This window comes from Arachis ipaensis, chromosome B03 (assembly GCF_000816755.2).
Source record: "Arachis ipaensis cultivar K30076 chromosome B03, Araip1.1, whole genome shotgun sequence".
In the NCBI taxonomy this organism is placed as follows: Eukaryota; Viridiplantae; Streptophyta; class Magnoliopsida; order Fabales; family Fabaceae; genus Arachis; species Arachis ipaensis.
In genome coordinates this window covers 9,942,349-9,959,829 of record NC_029787.2, presented here as the reverse complement: position 1 = coordinate 9,959,829, position 17,481 = coordinate 9,942,349, and the positions used below count along the sequence as shown (strand labels likewise).

The 17,481-nt window shown below is 35.2% G+C and overlaps 2 protein-coding genes across 2 annotated transcripts in view; one reads left to right on the top strand and one right to left on the bottom strand.

Moving 5' to 3' along the window:
* Nucleotides 40-868, top strand: LOC110269939. Its single transcript, XM_021118094.1, has 2 exons — nucleotides 40-633; nucleotides 770-868. The coding sequence occupies exons 1-2, from the start codon at nucleotides 195-197 to the stop codon at nucleotides 802-804; spliced, it is 474 nt and encodes a 157-aa protein (XP_020973753.1). The 5' UTR covers nucleotides 40-194; the 3' UTR covers nucleotides 805-868.
* Nucleotides 14,321-17,481, bottom strand: part of LOC107632508 (inositol oxygenase 4-like) — a 7,278-nt gene continuing 4,117 nt past the window's right edge. The window contains exons 6-14 of the mRNA XM_016336180.1: nucleotides 16,410-16,537; nucleotides 16,100-16,304; nucleotides 15,881-15,940; nucleotides 15,466-15,518; nucleotides 15,088-15,210; nucleotides 14,924-14,993; nucleotides 14,679-14,757; nucleotides 14,493-14,574; nucleotides 14,321-14,383 (exon numbers count right to left, since the gene is read on the bottom strand). Coding sequence (XP_016191666.1) covers nucleotides 14,321-14,383; nucleotides 14,493-14,574; nucleotides 14,679-14,757; nucleotides 14,924-14,993; nucleotides 15,088-15,210; nucleotides 15,466-15,518; nucleotides 15,881-15,940; nucleotides 16,100-16,304; nucleotides 16,410-16,537 — 863 coding nt within the window. The remainder of the gene's footprint in view (nucleotides 14,384-14,492; nucleotides 14,575-14,678; nucleotides 14,758-14,923; nucleotides 14,994-15,087; nucleotides 15,211-15,465; nucleotides 15,519-15,880; nucleotides 15,941-16,099; nucleotides 16,305-16,409; nucleotides 16,538-17,481) is intronic.

The window sequence follows — 17,481 nt, the reverse complement described above, 5'->3', positions numbered from 1 at the left end:
ACGTGTATATATATATATATATATATATAAAGTTTTTTTAATTTTGTCTCTGCTCTCTCTATATGTTTTTCAGAGACGAGTTCCAGTCTCCGGTCCATTTTATCGCGCTTTTCATTATGAACTCGGTGATTTCATGATGTTTAAGGACAACCATGGGAATGAGTTTCGCGTCATGTTAGACAAGGTTGGTAACAATGCTTTTTTTCTCCGAGGGATTTCGTTCCATGGTTGCCGCGTACAACATAAGGCATGGGGCTTGGTTGCGCGCCTACTATGAAGGTGATGGCACTCTATGCATCTCTATAAGGAACCTTGACGGATCCCGCATTGTGTATCCAAGGCCACATTCTCGAAGCAACTTCACTGCTCCAACACTTAGTAGTGTTAATCCTCACTGTACAGACGTCCTTTCTCGTGATGTCTTCCACACCGGCGACGTTATACCTCCATTTTCCATAGAATACACTCCTCCCACCTCTCCTGTTCTTAGCAACGCCTTCGGCAGTCCACAAAACTCAACCAACAGCCTTTGTTGTCCTGTCTATTTTGCCTCGACTACTTCACAAGCGAGTCTGGTGGGCCAAGTTGACCTCGGTTTGCAGACGCGATCTCTTAGTCCGCCCGTTGCACGAGGTAACGGCCAAAGTTTTTAATATTAACAAATGGTGTTGTGGTTTTCTCTCTCCCACAAATGTTGGTTTTTTTTTTTACTAATGGGTGCAATGGGTAGGTAAGCATTAGAAGTTTCTAATGATGTTTTTAGCTGCAGATGCTGCCAGCTTCTCTGAGTGGATTCGTCGTTAGATTTTTTTTGCGATATTGCCTTGCGACCAAGGATCCTCCTACTCATGCCTAATCCAAGTTTCATGTTTAAATTCAACTCTTCATTGTTTCTTCATTTGTGTTTTGTCATGTCGTGGATCGTGTTTTATTTCTTTTCTTTTGTTAATTTATCCCCGGACTTGTGGTCCAGTGCGTTTTAAAGCTTTGGAGTTTGAGTCAGGCTTATGGATAACTATGCTGTGTGTTTTATAATTTCTTATATATATATATCCTCCTACTCATGCCTAATCCAAGTTTCATGTTTAAATTCAACTCTTCGCTGTTTCTTCATTTGTGTTTTGTCATGTCCTAAATTGAGGTTAAAAACCCTAACCCCCAATTGACTCTCTTCTCCTCTTTTTTCCATCGCACACTCTCTTCTCCTCTCTTCTCCATCGCACCAGAGATGACTCTCCTCTACAGTGTCTTCTCCATCTTCAAAATCCACACGTTATGGCTAGCACGAGCAACGCAGCTGGGAGCTCCAACAACCCACGATCATTTGGAAGCATCATGAGGAGAATGAATAGAAACAGAGATGCGCGTCTGCCAGAATGGTGTGGGTGCGGGTCGAGACCAGTGTTGTGATGGTCAGTGATGGATTCTAATACAGGGAGACCGTTTGTGGGTTGCCCAAACTACAATGTAAGTGTTTGATACTGTTGTTTGCTGTAATTCTGGATGTAAAGTTGGTTGATTCACTTTCCTGGGTGCAGACTACAGGTAAGAGGTGGTGTGAGTTGTTTCTGTGGGTGGATAAAATTCTGGAAGAAGATGCGGTAATATGTGATGGTAGAACAAGCTCTTCAAATGACAACAAAGAATGGAGGATGAAGATTAGATTCTGAAGTTAGAGTTCTCAAAATGGGGAGGGGGATTTTGCTGTTTACATGTATGCTGCTGCTACTGATTACAGTTGTTGTGCTTGTCTTAAGCTTAGATAGGCAACAGAGTCAATTGAATTTTGCAAAAAAAATGTGACATGGGATATGCATATGTTGTTCTGTTTATGTACTTGTACCTGTCCTTTTGGTTGAAAGAAATGCAGATTATACTGTTTGACATGACTGTGTAAGAATAATTTGGAATTTGAATAAACAAGAGGTTATATGTAAATAATTGTTCTTGCACTACTAATGGATTCATCTAATGGAATTAATCTTAATTGCATATCAGAGACCAAGAAAAAAAAATCTGTCACAACTAAATTCAAGGGAATCATAATCCATATTCATATATTCATAATGCAGAAAACATATTTAAAATAGGCATTACAGAGTCAGGGCAATATTCAACAAGTATATCAAAGTTCTCAACATATTAAGAACACAAGTTTTGAACACTAAAATCCCCAACACTGTGTTCAAAATTCAGAAAGCACGCTGCTTCATCAAAATAGATAAATAAAATAATCTTCTCCTAAACGTAATAATCCTAGTCTTCATCTTTTGTTTTTGGGTGGTCTGAATCCAAGGTTGGAAACAAACTTCATGAAGTTAGCAAGCCTTGTAACGGTCCCCTGTGATGCACCTTGCATAGGATGAGACGGATGATTTGTTGCGGGTTAATTGGTTGCTGGTTGGGTGGTTGCTGCTTGATTGTTGCTTCCCGGAGTTGCCTTTTCTTGTTTGGAGGACTTCCTTTTGGGAGGGAGTTTTGGTGGCCTCACAGGAGAAGGCAAAACCTATTAGTGAAGACAGGTAAAATAGTTAGTAAAAGTGCATAAGAACATGCACATAATAAAATGAATGTCATCTAATTTTTTGAACCTATTGAGAGTCATCAGTTTGTGACAAGGGTAGTTGACTGAGTTCAAGCTGAATTTCGGTGGGGGTTGTGGGACAAGGGTGGCTTCACCACCATTAGCAGCAAGGGGTTGGGCAGCAGCAGCCTCTGCAGCAACAGCAGCATCCTCATTAGCAGCTCTAGAGTTACATAAGTGACATCAGAATGGTCCCTTCAGTGTTATAAGTGACATCAAAATGGTCCCTATTCTTTACATACAAATCAGTTCATTATATACACAACAGTTCATCAAGCATTAGTCCATCTACTAAGTAAAGCAGTAGTTCATTATATACACAGCAGTTCATTATATAAGCAGTGATCCAACTACTCTGTAATGAATATCTTCTCACTTATTCTATTATCACAACAGCCAATACTAATTATACAACAACAAATAAATTTCTAAAACGTACCTTCTACTTATCTGATATAAAACAGAGCTTGTTTTGCTTATAATCTCCCAAGTCTTCATGAAGTAATTCCAAGAACCACCTCCAGTTTTTAGTATTTTCAACAGGGACAATTGCATATGCAATCACATACATATGATTCTCTACATATCTAATATGAAACAGAGCTTGTTTTACTTATAATCACATTCTTCGTTGTCATTTGAAGAGCTTGTTCTACCATCACATGTTACCGCATCTTCTTCCAGAATTTTATCCACCCCCAGAAACAACCCACACCACCTGTTACCTGCAGTATGAACCCTGGAAAGTGAATCAACCAAGTTTACATCCAGAATTACAGCAAACAATAGCATCAAACACTTACATTGTAGTTTGGGAAACCCACGAACGGTCTCCCTGGATTAGAATCCGTCGCTGACCATCACAACACTGGTCTCAACCCGCACTCACACCATTCTGGCAGACGTACATCTCTGTTTCTATTCATTCTCCTCATGATGCGTCCAAATGATCGTGGGTTGTTAGAGCTCCCAGCTGCGTTGTTTGCGCTAGCCATAACGTGTGGTTTTTGAAGATGTAGAAGACACTGTAAGAGAAGCAATAGAAGAGAGTCACCTCTAGTGCGATAGAGAAGAGAGGAGAAGAGAGTGTGCGATGGAGAAGAGAGTCAATTAGGAGTTAGGGTTTTTAACCTCAATTTAGAGACCAAATTGAGTCAAAACAGTTTACGTCGCCACGTCAGCTAGCCGTTGTGCTGACAGCGTGTCACCAACGAGTCCATGTCAGCTTTCCGGTTGTGCCAGCTGGACGAAATTGACCCGAAGGACAAGTCTGAGTTCCGGAGTGTAACTTCAGGGATGAATATGAGTAATTTTTAACTTCAGGGATCACTATGAGACTCGAGGATAACTTCAGGGACCATTTTGAGGCTTATCTCCCCAACTATTATATATGCTCTACAAATATTATCACGTTCATTGACATTATACTATCAAATCGGACGTCGCTTTCATGGATCCCTTTCTAGTAAAGAGATATCAATATCTCTTTCTAATATTGGAACTTTGGCTTCATGTTGATGTGTATTTTGAGTATGATTAGAGAGTTCACTTACTTGAACTTCTTGTGAAATAAGATTTGAGGGTTGACTTGTTTGAACTCCAACATTATTAGTAACTTTTTCTCTTAAAAATTGCATCAATTTTACTTTGCTTTCTCATCATAAAATGTTCTAGTTTCTTTTTACCTGATAAAAAAAAGAATTCAAATAATTATATATTCACAAGAATAAACAAAGTCTAAATATTTTTTATTAATTAAACATCAATAACAATATTTTTTCACTAAGTCACTATCAATTTCACTAAAATGTTTATGGAAGATAGCTTTAGTTATGTTAGCTATTATAATTTATTATCATTATGTTTCTTAGCTTGTTATAACTTATTACTACTCTTTTCCACCAGGTTGTGTCAATAAGCTATGGAATTTGCATCTATGATGATCTATGTGAGTTAAGCTTCACACTTTTTTTTCTCGCATACATTAGAAAATAATGGCTAAAAAGGGATAGCACCTATTCGCTCAAATATATAGCAGTTATTACGAGGTCTACTACTACAGTGTAAGTTTATTTTATAAAGTGTAATATTAATTGAAACAATTTTGACTCACATATTTTCAATCTTGTAAACTAAATTTTCATTCTCTTCTTTTTTGTTCTCTTCAATTTGGGAGTTTAGGTCCTTTCGAATAAGTAAGTAAATTTCTGCTGTTATTTATTATTGAAAATTGAAATAATTTTGACTCACATTTTTCACCTACGACACTATTGTAACACCCAAACTATCAAAATGTCACGCTTTCGACTGCGCCATTCTGATAGCTCAGATATTACGACGACTCTTAAAATATTTAATACTAAAATATGAGCCTGTTTGAACTTAACACGTATTTTTCCAAACATACATCCATACTTTCAATACAAATTATAATACTTACAAAGAATACATACATACATATATACATATTATTAGTTTTACAAGAATTACATAATCAAGATCCTATCCCTCTTAAACAAACTTGTAAAGATAAAGGCAAGGGGAAAAGTAAATAATAAAATACGAAACATCTTTTAAACAGAAGAGGAATATATAAGTTCTTCCGAACCTCGTCGTCCATAACCTGGAAAAGAGAGACCTATAGGGGAGTGAGAACGTCGTCCTTGCTAGTTCTCACTATAGGGTTAGAGAATTACTATAATAGGATACGTGAAAATAAAACTCTTTTTAAAGTACAGTGATTAATATCCGCCTTATGTATCCTTTCAAAACTAAAAACATACATTCAAATATCTGAAATCCTTTTTAAAAGAGAAAACTGTCAACTCTTCAAAAATCCCAAAACCTTTTTAAAAGTTTCTCCTAGACATCATGAAGGACCAAGCTGTCCCAAGCATAGGTTCATTAAGTCTATGCTGAACCAGTTTAGTTTTTCATACTTTCCTAAACCAAAAAAATACAAACCAAACACGGCCTTCCGCCCATCTCATAATCAACCATGGCCCTAGGCCCAAACAATCCAAACAACAGCCAATCCACTGCAATCCAACCAATTTTTCAGTCACAAACACAAGTAAGAAGATTCAAACACAATCAAGCAGTTAGATCAAGTAGAACAATTAACAGTTAAATACAATTAATCACATAGGCAAACCAAGTACAATATACACACCCAAACAATGTCACATAGATACATATGATGAATGCCTATCCTAGTGGCTGATGAGTCCCATCTGTCGGTTATAAAGCCAACCTGACAAGTCCTGGTAGCTAACCATTGGACTGTCCCTCTGTCGTGCATCCCCAACTCGAGTTATTCACAATCATAATCATAATCACACAACACCCACACTGGTTTTTATCCACGGGGGCAAGCTCATCCGGAACTTTCACAGTGTCCGGCCACACTTACGACATAGGGTCAGCAGAGTATTGGGTCTCAACCCGGAGCACGTGGTGGCTAGCCACTGCTTTCACCCAAAAAAACTCGTATCTCAGATAATTGGAAGTGTAACAATCACTTTATCAAATCAATAATCATCCATATTCATATTCACTCATAATTTGATATTAATACAGCCAGCCGGCTCAGCATAATCCACAACCAGCCATAATTCATTATCATGTACTGCCATCCGGCTCATAACATAATAGCACTTCTACCATCCAACATCATCAAACTCATAAAGTCATCACTCAAGTCATAAATCGCTTTTTCTCAAATCTCTTTACTTTGAAATTGATGAGCGGATAATTTATACGCTTTTTGGCATTGTTTTTAGTATGTTTTTAGTAAGTTTTAGTTAATTTTTATTATGTTTTTATTAGTTTTTAATTAAAAATCACAATTCTGGACTTTACTATGAGTTTGTGTGTTTTTCTGTGATTTTAGGTATTTTCTGGCTGAAATTGAGGGACCTGAGCAAAAATCTGATTCAAAGGCTGAAAAAGGACTGCAGATGCTGTTGGATTCTGACCTCCCTGCACTCGAAGTAGATTTTCTGGAGCTACAGAAGCCCAATTGGTGCACTCTCAATTGCGTTGGAAAGTAGACATCCTGGGCTTTCCAGTAATATATAATAGTTTATACTTTGCCTGAGATTTGACGGCCCAAACAGGCGTTCTAAGTCAGCTCAAGAATTCTGGCGTTTAACACCGGAACTGGCACAAAAGCTGGAGTTAAACGCCCAAACTGGCACAAAAGCTGGCGTTTAACTCCAAGAAAAGTCTCTACACATGGAAGCTTCAATGCTCAGCCCAAGCACACACCAAGTGGGCCCGAAAGAAGATTTCTGCATTAATTACTTATTTCTGTAACCCTAGGCTACTAGTTTTCTATAAATAGGACCTTTTGCTATTGTATTTTCATCTTGGTTCTTCTGGTTCCCCCTCTGGGGCCGAAGCCAATGAACACCATTATCACTTTTGTATTTTCAACGGTGGAGTTTCTACACACCATAGATTAAGGTGTGGAGCTCTGCTGTTCTTCATGAATTAATACAAGTACTATTGTTTTTCTATTCAATTCACGCCTACTTCTTCTCTAAGATATCACTTGTTCTTCAACTTGATGAATGTGATGATCCGTGACACTCATCATCATTCTCACCTATGAACGCGTGCCTGACAACCACCTCCGTTCTACCTTCGATTGAGTGCATATCTCTTAGCCTTCTGGTTCATGACGCATGGTTGCCTCACCTGACAACCGAGCTTTCCATTCCATGAAATCAGAGTCTTCGTGGTATAGGCGAGAATCAATTGGCAGTATTCTTGAGATCCGAAAAGTCTAAACCTTGTCTGTGGTATTCTGAGTAGGATCTGGGATGGGATGACTGTGACGAGCTTCAAACTCGCGAGTGTGGGGCGTGTGACAGACGCAAAAGGATCAATGGATCCTATTCCGACATGATCGAGAACCAATAGCTGATTAGCCAATGTTGTGACAGAGCATCAGGAATATTTTCACTGAGAGGATGGGAGGTAGCCATTGACAGAGCATCAGGAATATTCTCACCAATGAATTACACAAGTATCTCTATCTTTATTTTATGTTTTATTTATCTTTTAATTATCAATCCTCCATAACCATTTGAATCCGCCTGACTGAGATTTACAAGATGACCATAGCTTGCTTCAAGCCGACAATCTCCGTGGGATCGACCCTTACTCGCGTAAGGTTTATTACTTGGACGACCCAGTGCACTTGCTGGTTAGTTGTGCGGAATTGTGACAAAGTGTGATTCACGTTTAAGAGCTCCAAGTCCTTTGGCGCCATTGTTGATGATCACAATTTCGTGCACCAGAAATCAAAAATCAATTCCTTCCAGACTTAACTTTAAACTCCCCATTTCTCAAATCATTATAGGCTCACAAGCCACTTTTCCTCAAATGTAAATTTCTTTTTTTAAAACAAAGTCACCTTTCTCAACATCTTTCCATAACTTTTCAAAAACCACACCAAATTAAAAGTTTTTTCTGAGAGATTCAAAATCATTCATCCTAAAATAGGATTTGGTGACAAAAGTTCCTCAGCAGAGTCTCAAGTTTTTAGGGGAGAATAACATAATTTATTTCATCAAATTCGTTTAAAATCTTTAAAACCTTGGATTCCTGATTTGAGTAATAAAATAGAATCTAAGTCAAACCGAGTTGTGTAATCAATTACTCCGAACACATTTTCAAAACTATTTATTTTACTTAAACAAAACCAACTCCAATCCCATGATTAAATATAAAGCATTTCAAACTGCTCAAAGATTGTTTTAGTCTTGAAAAACTTAGAATTCAAAGAGTGCTTTAAACTTTTCCTAAAAAATTGTAAAATTAGACTTGTCAATAAACTTTCACGTTCTTTCAAAGTCATTGAAACTCCTCTAATTGAAACCCTCAAGTCAAATTCATAGACAAACCCTTTTTACATTTAAAACAACCTTAAAACATAAGTTTCTTCTAAATAACTTGCTCCCAAAGGAGATATAATACTTTTCTTAAGAAACAAGACTAAATCATAGTTTCCTTTTTTAATAATTCATTTCAAAAGCATAAGTCATCCCTTTCTTAAATAATCCAAGTAAAATATTAGAAGTCTTTAACTCATAATTTTCCAAATAATATTTCAATAAAGTCTCGGATTTTATAGGAATTTTGGCAGACCTCCCCTAAAACTTGGACTCTGCCACCCTTTCTGGGTCCCAACCAAACCATTCCGCAACCCTCTTCAACGGGTTCAAAACCAAATCAGTTCAAAATCAAGTTGTTTCCAAAAGTGCATCATTTTCAGATTTCAAGAACACCAATTCAAACTCAAATCAATTTTCAACAGGATAAACTCGATTTCAAAGCTTTTACAAAATAACTTTAAAGAAGCATTTCCAGAACAGTCCATTTCACAAAACCGAACAATAATTCAGCCAAACAAGCATTCATATTCATCTAAGACAACCAATAATACATAAGACTTATACAATCACTCAAAGATACATTTTCTCACATCAATATCCATATATAATAATTCCAATTCATAAAGTGTAGTTTTTTAAAAAGGCCCCTACCTCGATAAGTCAAAACCATAACCCAAATACCTCACAGAAATACTTTCGTCTCGACCCAAATCGACGACAACCAAAACCTCAACTCCGCTTGCTTTCTCAATAGCATAACAGCCTCAAACGTTAGATGCAAACTCGGTTTCTAATTCCTAAGACCATTAACATCGCAAATACTTTAATACACCTAATAGAATGCTAACGCGGGGTCTCCAAAACAAAAATACTTACTGTAATGACAAAACGAAGCAGCGACAGTCTCTGAACCGGTTTGGCGGCAACCCCGGCAACCACCGCAAGTGGCAGTGGCGACTGGACGCCGGCGACAGCAACTGAAACTAACATGCAATGATTGTAACGCTTTCGGAAACTCAAAAGAAATGAAACCCAATACTTAAAACCTTACTGGTAGTATTTTTCCGGCAACGGCAGCGGGTCTCGAGCGGCAAAAGTGGCGGTGGCTGGGCACGGGTCTCCCCTCTCTCTCCTCTGCTCCCTGCTCTCTCTCTCTCTCTCTCTCTCTCTCTGGTGGCATCAAAAGCGAGGTGGCTGAGCTCGTCAACGACGGCGGCGCAGAGGCAGCTTCTTCCTCTCCTGTGTGCGCCACCCTCTTTTGTCAGTCTCTCTTTTCGTGAACTTCAAGGACAATGGCAACACCGTGAGGACGAACGTTGACGGTGAATAGTAGCGGCAGCCTCCTGGACGACGGTGGCAGCGCAAGAAGTAGGACGTAGTGGCAGCGGTGGTCCGCGATGATGGCACGAGCTCCTCCCTCCTCCATTGGCGCTCTCCTCCCTCGGATCTCCCTTCCCCGTTTCCCTCTGCCTTTTTTTCGTTTCTTTCTTTGTTTCTTTTCATTTTGTTTTTGCATGTGTGTGTCTAGGATAGTGGGGGCTGCGGCTGCTGCTTGAATTAGGGGAGTTAGGGTTCAATTTGGTTAGAGTAGGGTTTATTTTGGGTAAAATTAGGTATAAGGGTGTTCTTGGTAATTTTAATAAAAATTAGGGGGTTATAGAGAATTAATTTGAAATCTAATTTAATCCTTAAAACTAGTTAAAAATATTATTTGTTGTATCAAAGTACTAATTAATCTCAATCAAATGCTCTAATTGAAAACATAATACAATATAATTAATTTTCTTTATTAACAAAAACCTAAAGTATTTATTTATACAAAGAATATCATATAAAAATCTTATTATTTTACAACTACTAATTTTGTAATTTAAATATAGAAAATAGTTCAATAATTGTAAAATTAAATAAAATTCTAATTTAAATAGCCAAATATAATTATTTTTTTTGAATTTCCAAGACTTTAAATTGTAAATAGCAAGGTTCTGAGAACCGGACCGGTCATTGAACCGGTCAAGTAATTGGTTCAGTGGTTCATTGGTCTGACCGGGGTCGAACCGTGGTTAAACCGGTTTAATTAAATATACAGTGAAATTATAAAAAAAATTCAATATACAAATCACAACCTTGAATATAGCATTAAAAAAAATCCAGAACCACAGAATCCAGAATCCAGAATCCAAAATATTCTATATAGCATTCAAAATAAATAAAAAACTCAAGCAAATTTTGAGTGAACATCGGATTGCAAAGGAGCCTTTTGTACTTTCTGTAACAAACAAACCACACAAGCAACAATCAGCATCCATTGAAAACAAGATCATTCATTCATAACAAAGTTCTGTTATAGGGTTTGGACCAACAATGGGCCTGAACACACACTTTATCAATTGACATAGAAAATTATCTACCCTAGTACAAAGTATAGCAATGCTATTGCACACTAAACAAATTGAAAATTTCTGTAAAACGCAAATAAAAAATCCAAATTTCTTGTACAGTATTATGTTATTGTTGCTGATCATTTTATGACTGTTCCATCTAAATTGAACAGAGCAGAATTGAAAACAGATCGAAATAGAAGAATAGAGCAGAGCAAAATTCTCAAATCCAACATACATCAAATTAATTCTCAAATTCAACATGCAACAAATTTATTTAACATTTCATTAATCATATAATAATTGATATATTGAAGAAGAACAGAAGCCAGGAATAAAAACAGAATATGAACACAAGAAGTCAAGAACAGAAGCCCAGAACAAAAAATGAACAGAAGAATAGAAGCCAAAAACAAAATAAAAAAATTACAGGAATATGAACAGAAGATCAAAAGCCCAGAACAAAAAATGAAAACACCAAGAAGCCAAGAACAGAAGAAAGAGCTAGAAACCAGAACTTACTGCAAGATGAAGTAGAGAACAGAAGGCCAGAAGCTCGAGCCTCGAAATAGAGAATAGAACCGTGAGCGACGACCCGCGGCAGTGAGCGACGACCCGCGGCGGTGAGTGACGACCCGCGGCGGTGGGCGACGACCCGCGATGGTGAGCGACGGTGACGGACTACCCGCGACAGTGACCCTCGATTCACGGTGTCGGTTCTCCTTCGCATACAGAAGCTCCAGCCTAGAAGAGCTTAGGGTTGGGACTTTGGGAGTGGGAGTGGTCTTGCCTTCTTGGAAGAGTTTAATTGATTAGTGATTAGGGATTTAGCTGCAACGCATTCTTCACTCTTCGGCGTTTTTTCTTTATTTAAAAAAAAAAAACAAACGACGCCATTTTCATTGACGGGGGAAAACTGGTACTTAAAGAAACTGGACCGGTTCGTCCGGTTTGCCAGTTAACCACCGGTTCGGCCAGTTTTTTGACCGGTTTTTGGCAGCACGGTTTTGTAGGTGGACCGGACTGGCTAGGTGATCGGTTTTCGGTTAACCCGGTTGAACCGGCTGGTCCGGTCCGGTTTTCAAAACATTGGTAAATAGGAAGATAATTCAAAATTATAGTGTTTGGATAAAAAACTTAATTTATTTCAAATCCAATTAATCAAAACTACCTTTAATTATCTTCAATAAAATAATTTTTGAACTTAAAACTATAAACAAATATATATAATTTAAAATTAGTTCATAGTAACTTTTTAAAAGTTCTGGGTCTTACATTCCACCCACCTTATAAAACTTTTCGTCCTCGAAAAATAAAAGAATACATAAGGTAATACAAAGAATCAGTACTCTGCTTTCTAAATGCTTTTAAATAAGTAAGAAAGTTTAGCATATATATATATATGTAAAATACTGAATAGCTATAAGATTTAGATATAAGGATAGAGCATGGTGTAAGGCAGAAGATACCAGAAGGCTCGATGCAAAAGGTTATATGGTTTTCAAGACTTTACCAAAATTGGAAAAACACAATAGAGGGCAAGTTTCACAAGATAGACATTCAAAAAGTAAAGTGGTAATTAAAGTGGTAAGTTGAGGATGAAGGATTCCCTCTCTTATTGCGAAGAAAAAGTTTAAGGTTGAGGATTCCCTCCCTTGTTGCATCGGGGATTGGATAGAAGGTTGAGGATTCTCTTCGGTTCAATTTCCAACTGTGGTTAGGATGGTGGTTTCAATTTTGATTGTGATTATGATTGAAAAGTGTGGCGGAAATTATATCCCAAGAGTGTGTAGGACACCATATCTCAAGAATGTGGCGGGCACTATATCCCAAAAGTGTGGTGGGCACTATATCCCTGATAGCACATTTCTCTCTGGTTGCAAGGTGAAAACGCACATTCTTTCATATGTGGAAAGACACACTCCTTCATAATTCCTCCAAGAGAAGGGGAAAAGATACTCTCATTCGTTTATATTCCTTCTGAAGATGCACAACCGAGAGATCATGTCCGAGTTCACTACCGGATGTGTCGAGTCAAGCAGTTTAACCGACAAGTGAGCTCACAGCCAATAGGACAAGCATATATCATGTGCATTTGTTTGCTATTGTTTGAGTGTGCATAACTATTTTGGTTTGTCCAATTGAATTTCTGTTAACTGTTAAATGTACTATTTGTTGTGATTGCTCTTTAGTTGTATTTGTTTTGTACTTCTTATTTTTTGTGTATGGTTTCACAATTGAGACTTGAGACTTGAAATTAATGGTGATTATGACTATGTGAATGAATGAGATCGTTGGTAGTTCAAAGTATGTTAAAATTAGCAATTAACTCCGTATTGATTTTTTTTGTGATTGAAATTACCGAACTGAATACTGAACCGAGTAATTGGATATTAGGAGTAAAGATGAGATTATATTGGAAATGATTGAGGTTAGAGGTAATTGATAACGCTGAGACTTTAGCAAATTGACCCAGTTGGGATTAGCTAAAATCCTGGACTTGAACTTCTGTGAAGTTGGAGAATTAGGATTGTCTAGTGGGTTCATATCTCTTTATATAGTCTTTATTTGGAACTATTACTCTACTGGGAACCTTCGAATTCTCACCCATCGTGGTTTTTCTATTTTTCAAATATAGGGTGTGACGCACCTCGTTGAGTGTGTGAGATTCTGTTTGGCGAAATGAAGGATATTCTTTTGAAGTTCACTTTTATTTATTTAGAGTTTTCTCTACTTTTGAAATCTTTTTTGTATATTCCTATTAGAAGTTTTTATTTGGAAAAACAGGAATATTCTGGTGTAATATTCTAGCCGGCTTTTTCTTCACGGGTCGAAACTAATAATTATTAAATATCTTATTTCAGAACTTACGTACCTATATATGTAAACCTGTTTTGCTTTTGTATACGATGTTCACTTGCATTAACATGATTTGAGTGTGATTAACGGCTGTCAATTGTTTAAAAAACTTTTCACAGGCTCCTAATGATATTATTATTCTTCAAATATTATATATGTATCTTTCTTTTAGGTATCATAATGCCTCGCCACCTTTAATTTATGATTTAATTGTAAAGCTGTGTGTGGTAGGGTATTACAGAAAGCTTGAAGAGTGAAAAAAACATGCTTTTCTATGGTTATTCTTATCTGAAATTTTGTAATAGGTTTTATTATCATTATAAAATAGTAAAATAAGTATATGTATAATTATGTTCAATGTAAATGCTAATACTTAGAACTCAAATATTATATGCAATTACATTCAGGGACAGATCCAAGGAGGGGCAAGCATAGGCTTTGCCCCCGTCTTTTTTTTGAACAAAAATAAATAATTTTAAGTATATAAAGTTATTATATACTATATAATTTTATTTTTTATTTAAAAATAGAAGAGTAAATAATTGTCTTATATAAATAATTAAATTATTAAACTCAAAAATAAATACAAATCCTTAAATTGAAAAAAATATTATTGTCAATTTATTTTGGATTAAATAAAGCTTTGCTGGAAAATACTATAAAAGCATTCAAAAAAAAAAGTAAGAACGTCACATTAAGAAACAAGAAAAGGAATTCAAAATAAAACAAAATGAGCAATAATCTATCTGAAATTTGTGCCCCCACCTTGTCAATAAGTGATTGATAGTATGGCTTTACTTTTTTAACGTCCACCAAAACTTTGCTTTTGCTATAGAGATCATATTTACTACATAATACATAAAATTACAGGTGATGTTATTGATTAGTAATAATACCAAATGCTGTGTGCAAATTATTTGATATATATATATATATTAAAAAAAGACTAACTTGAAAATGTGAAGCCACTTTAAGTTCTCAAAATCTTCTTCACTCATGAGATGAGTATATGCTCCCTCCTTATGCAAAGCTGCAAAAGAGTTTTAAGCTTAATACATCGTTATTGAAAGAAAATTCTAAAAAATAATTATGATTTTTTTTTTTTGTTTACAAAATAAAACGAACTTTTGTTGCCCAACAAAAAATGCCTTCTTATGACATAAAAGGAAAAGCACATAGTAAATAAAAATACTTACGATAAAATGAGTGATATCTAATAATGAATAAGCCAGGTGAAGGTAAAGTGGTTCCATTTTCCTTTGCTACCTATAAATTCAAGTGAAGTATAAATTTATTATATATCTTGAACAAAATAATAAAAAATTATATATAAATTGTAACTATATATTTAATTACTCACCATATACATATAGTCATCATGTCCCCATGACATGAGTACATTGTCTAATCCACACCCTTTACTATAGACTCCATCTTTAGTGTTATAAGCAGGATTTTTGCTATCTGGGTTTTCCTTGAAATACTGAAGCATAGAAAAAGTTTATATTATTGGTTGATGATAATTTTAGAATAAAAATATATTATTTGTACACTAAAATTAATCATTATATATTATTTATAAATATATGTATAATTTAATTTATTTTTAATATGTATTTTATATTTTAATATGTATTTTATACTGATTGTTGATTTTAATATAAATTTAACATGATTGTTTTAGAGACATGCAAAAAAAGGGGTCATTTTTACAGTTTTGTTAGAAGAGGAAGGCTACCTTGTGGTGAACATTTTTTTCATCAAAGGCACAACCAACAGGAAAGGTATCTCCTGCAAATATGTATTTAATCATTTGGTTAAATGTTTAATTTAAAGTAACATGCCAAAACTAGCTAATTGGGAATTTAAAGATTGATAAAATAATTATACATGAAATATAGGGATGTGTCTTATTTAAAATATTGTAAATTGAATCAAAATAATTACAACACAAATATTTTTATAATTAATTATTTACACTCTCTCAACCTTAATGTAGCCATAATGACTTAATAAAAATTTGGTTTTGTATTATGGTTTTAAAATGATAATTAATTTTAAATATTGTAATTAAATTTTATTTCTAAAACATAATATTCAAAAGATTATTTCATTTAAAAAAAAAATATCATAAAGAATAAGAAAGTTCTTACCAACAACAGCCCATTGAGGAAGTTCACCGAATTGAGGAAGGTGAAGAATCTTTCCGAGATCTGAAATAAACAAATATTCATTTGTCAAATTATATTTACTATCTATCAATAATGAAAAAACTTTCTTTAAAATAAAAGGACAAAAAATAACTAAAATTAAACTAATTAACCTTTATAATAGAAAATAAAAAAAAAATCTAAGATTTCAAATTTAATTACCATGGATGAGAGCAGTCAAATGTAACCAATCTTCGTTAGGATAATCTTTTCTAATGGCTTCTGCAGTTTGTAATAAATGTTGAATTTGAGGTTCATCCAAATCAGGATCACTATCATCCACTACTTCATTAAGCAGCTCACAACATTCCCATATGTTCATTTCTGCTTTGTCCAATTTCTTATAGTGCTCCCTCATTTTCTTTACCTATATTATTAGCAAATGAAATTTTCATGAATTAGCATTGAGCTTTCATGTTATTGTGTATTAGTATATATAAACATGTTTGAAGAAAATAAGAATTTGACTTACAAAGTCATATGTCTGATTAATGTGTTGTAATCTATAGAATTCTTCCACACCTTTTTGTCTTTCACTTTCAATATCATAATCCCTGCCAAATAATCTCGTTAGAAGACTAATTTCACTTTGATCGATATCTGAAGCCATTTTTACAAATGATAGAATCTGTGTCAAATCTTTTAGCAATCTTATTCTCAATGTAAATCAAAAGACAATTAGTAAGAAATTCATCTTCTATTTTGTTTCTGAGTCTATTCTTCACAATATTCATAGCTGAAAAAGATCTCTTAGTTATAGCAGTTGAAACAGGGAGAGTTAATACCAAGCTAATCAAACAATCCGTCAAATGATATGTTAAAGACTTTCCCATCTTCGTTAATCGTCCTTGACTTAACTCCGAAATTGTGCACAAGTTAGTTAACTCAACATGATTAGGAACATCAAGTTCATAATGTTGAGGTTGCATTCTAATGTGAAATTTCTCTTGGTCACTGAAGTCACAGATAAAACCATTAACGTTCTACTAATTCACATACTACTTTGTTGATACTGAAGAACTTATAATTATCTCTGGGATCTAAAGTTGAACTTAAAGTAAGTAATTCTACCATATTATCATTGAATCTTCCATTAAGCTCTTGCAATTGTGTATTAATTACAGCCATAAATAAATTAACATGGTAATGATGCTCCACTGAAATTTGGTTAACAATTTTGCGAGTTTGGCCTCTTCTAGGAATATGCAATGCATTCATATCAGGAACTTCAACTTCATGTTTCTCACAAAATAATATAACTTCTTTTATGAAAGCCTCTCAACATGATTCTCTCATTCTTTGGATTAAAGTCTTGGTAGTAGAAAACCAGAGTTAAAACATTCAATATGTCTTGATTTTTTCATTGCAAAGCTTGATAAAGATCATGACTAACAACTTCCAAAATATTTCTCATCAAATGCAAAATAAAGACAAATTCAAAGGATGTGATAGCATCATAAGCAGCACTAACATTACCACGAGTGAAAAAATTGCCTTCTTCAGTGTTTTTTGAAGAACTTCACAAGTAGCATCAAACATGCATA

Coding starts and splice junctions, on each gene's coding strand:
- LOC110269939 (XM_021118094.1), top strand. CDS start 195: ATGCTTTTTTTCTCCGAGGGATTTCGTTCCATGGTTGCCGCGTACAAC. Junction 634..769: donor TAGTCCGCCCGTTGCACGAG/GTAACGGCCAAA, acceptor TTTTAGCTGCAG/ATGCTGCCAGCTTCTCTGAG.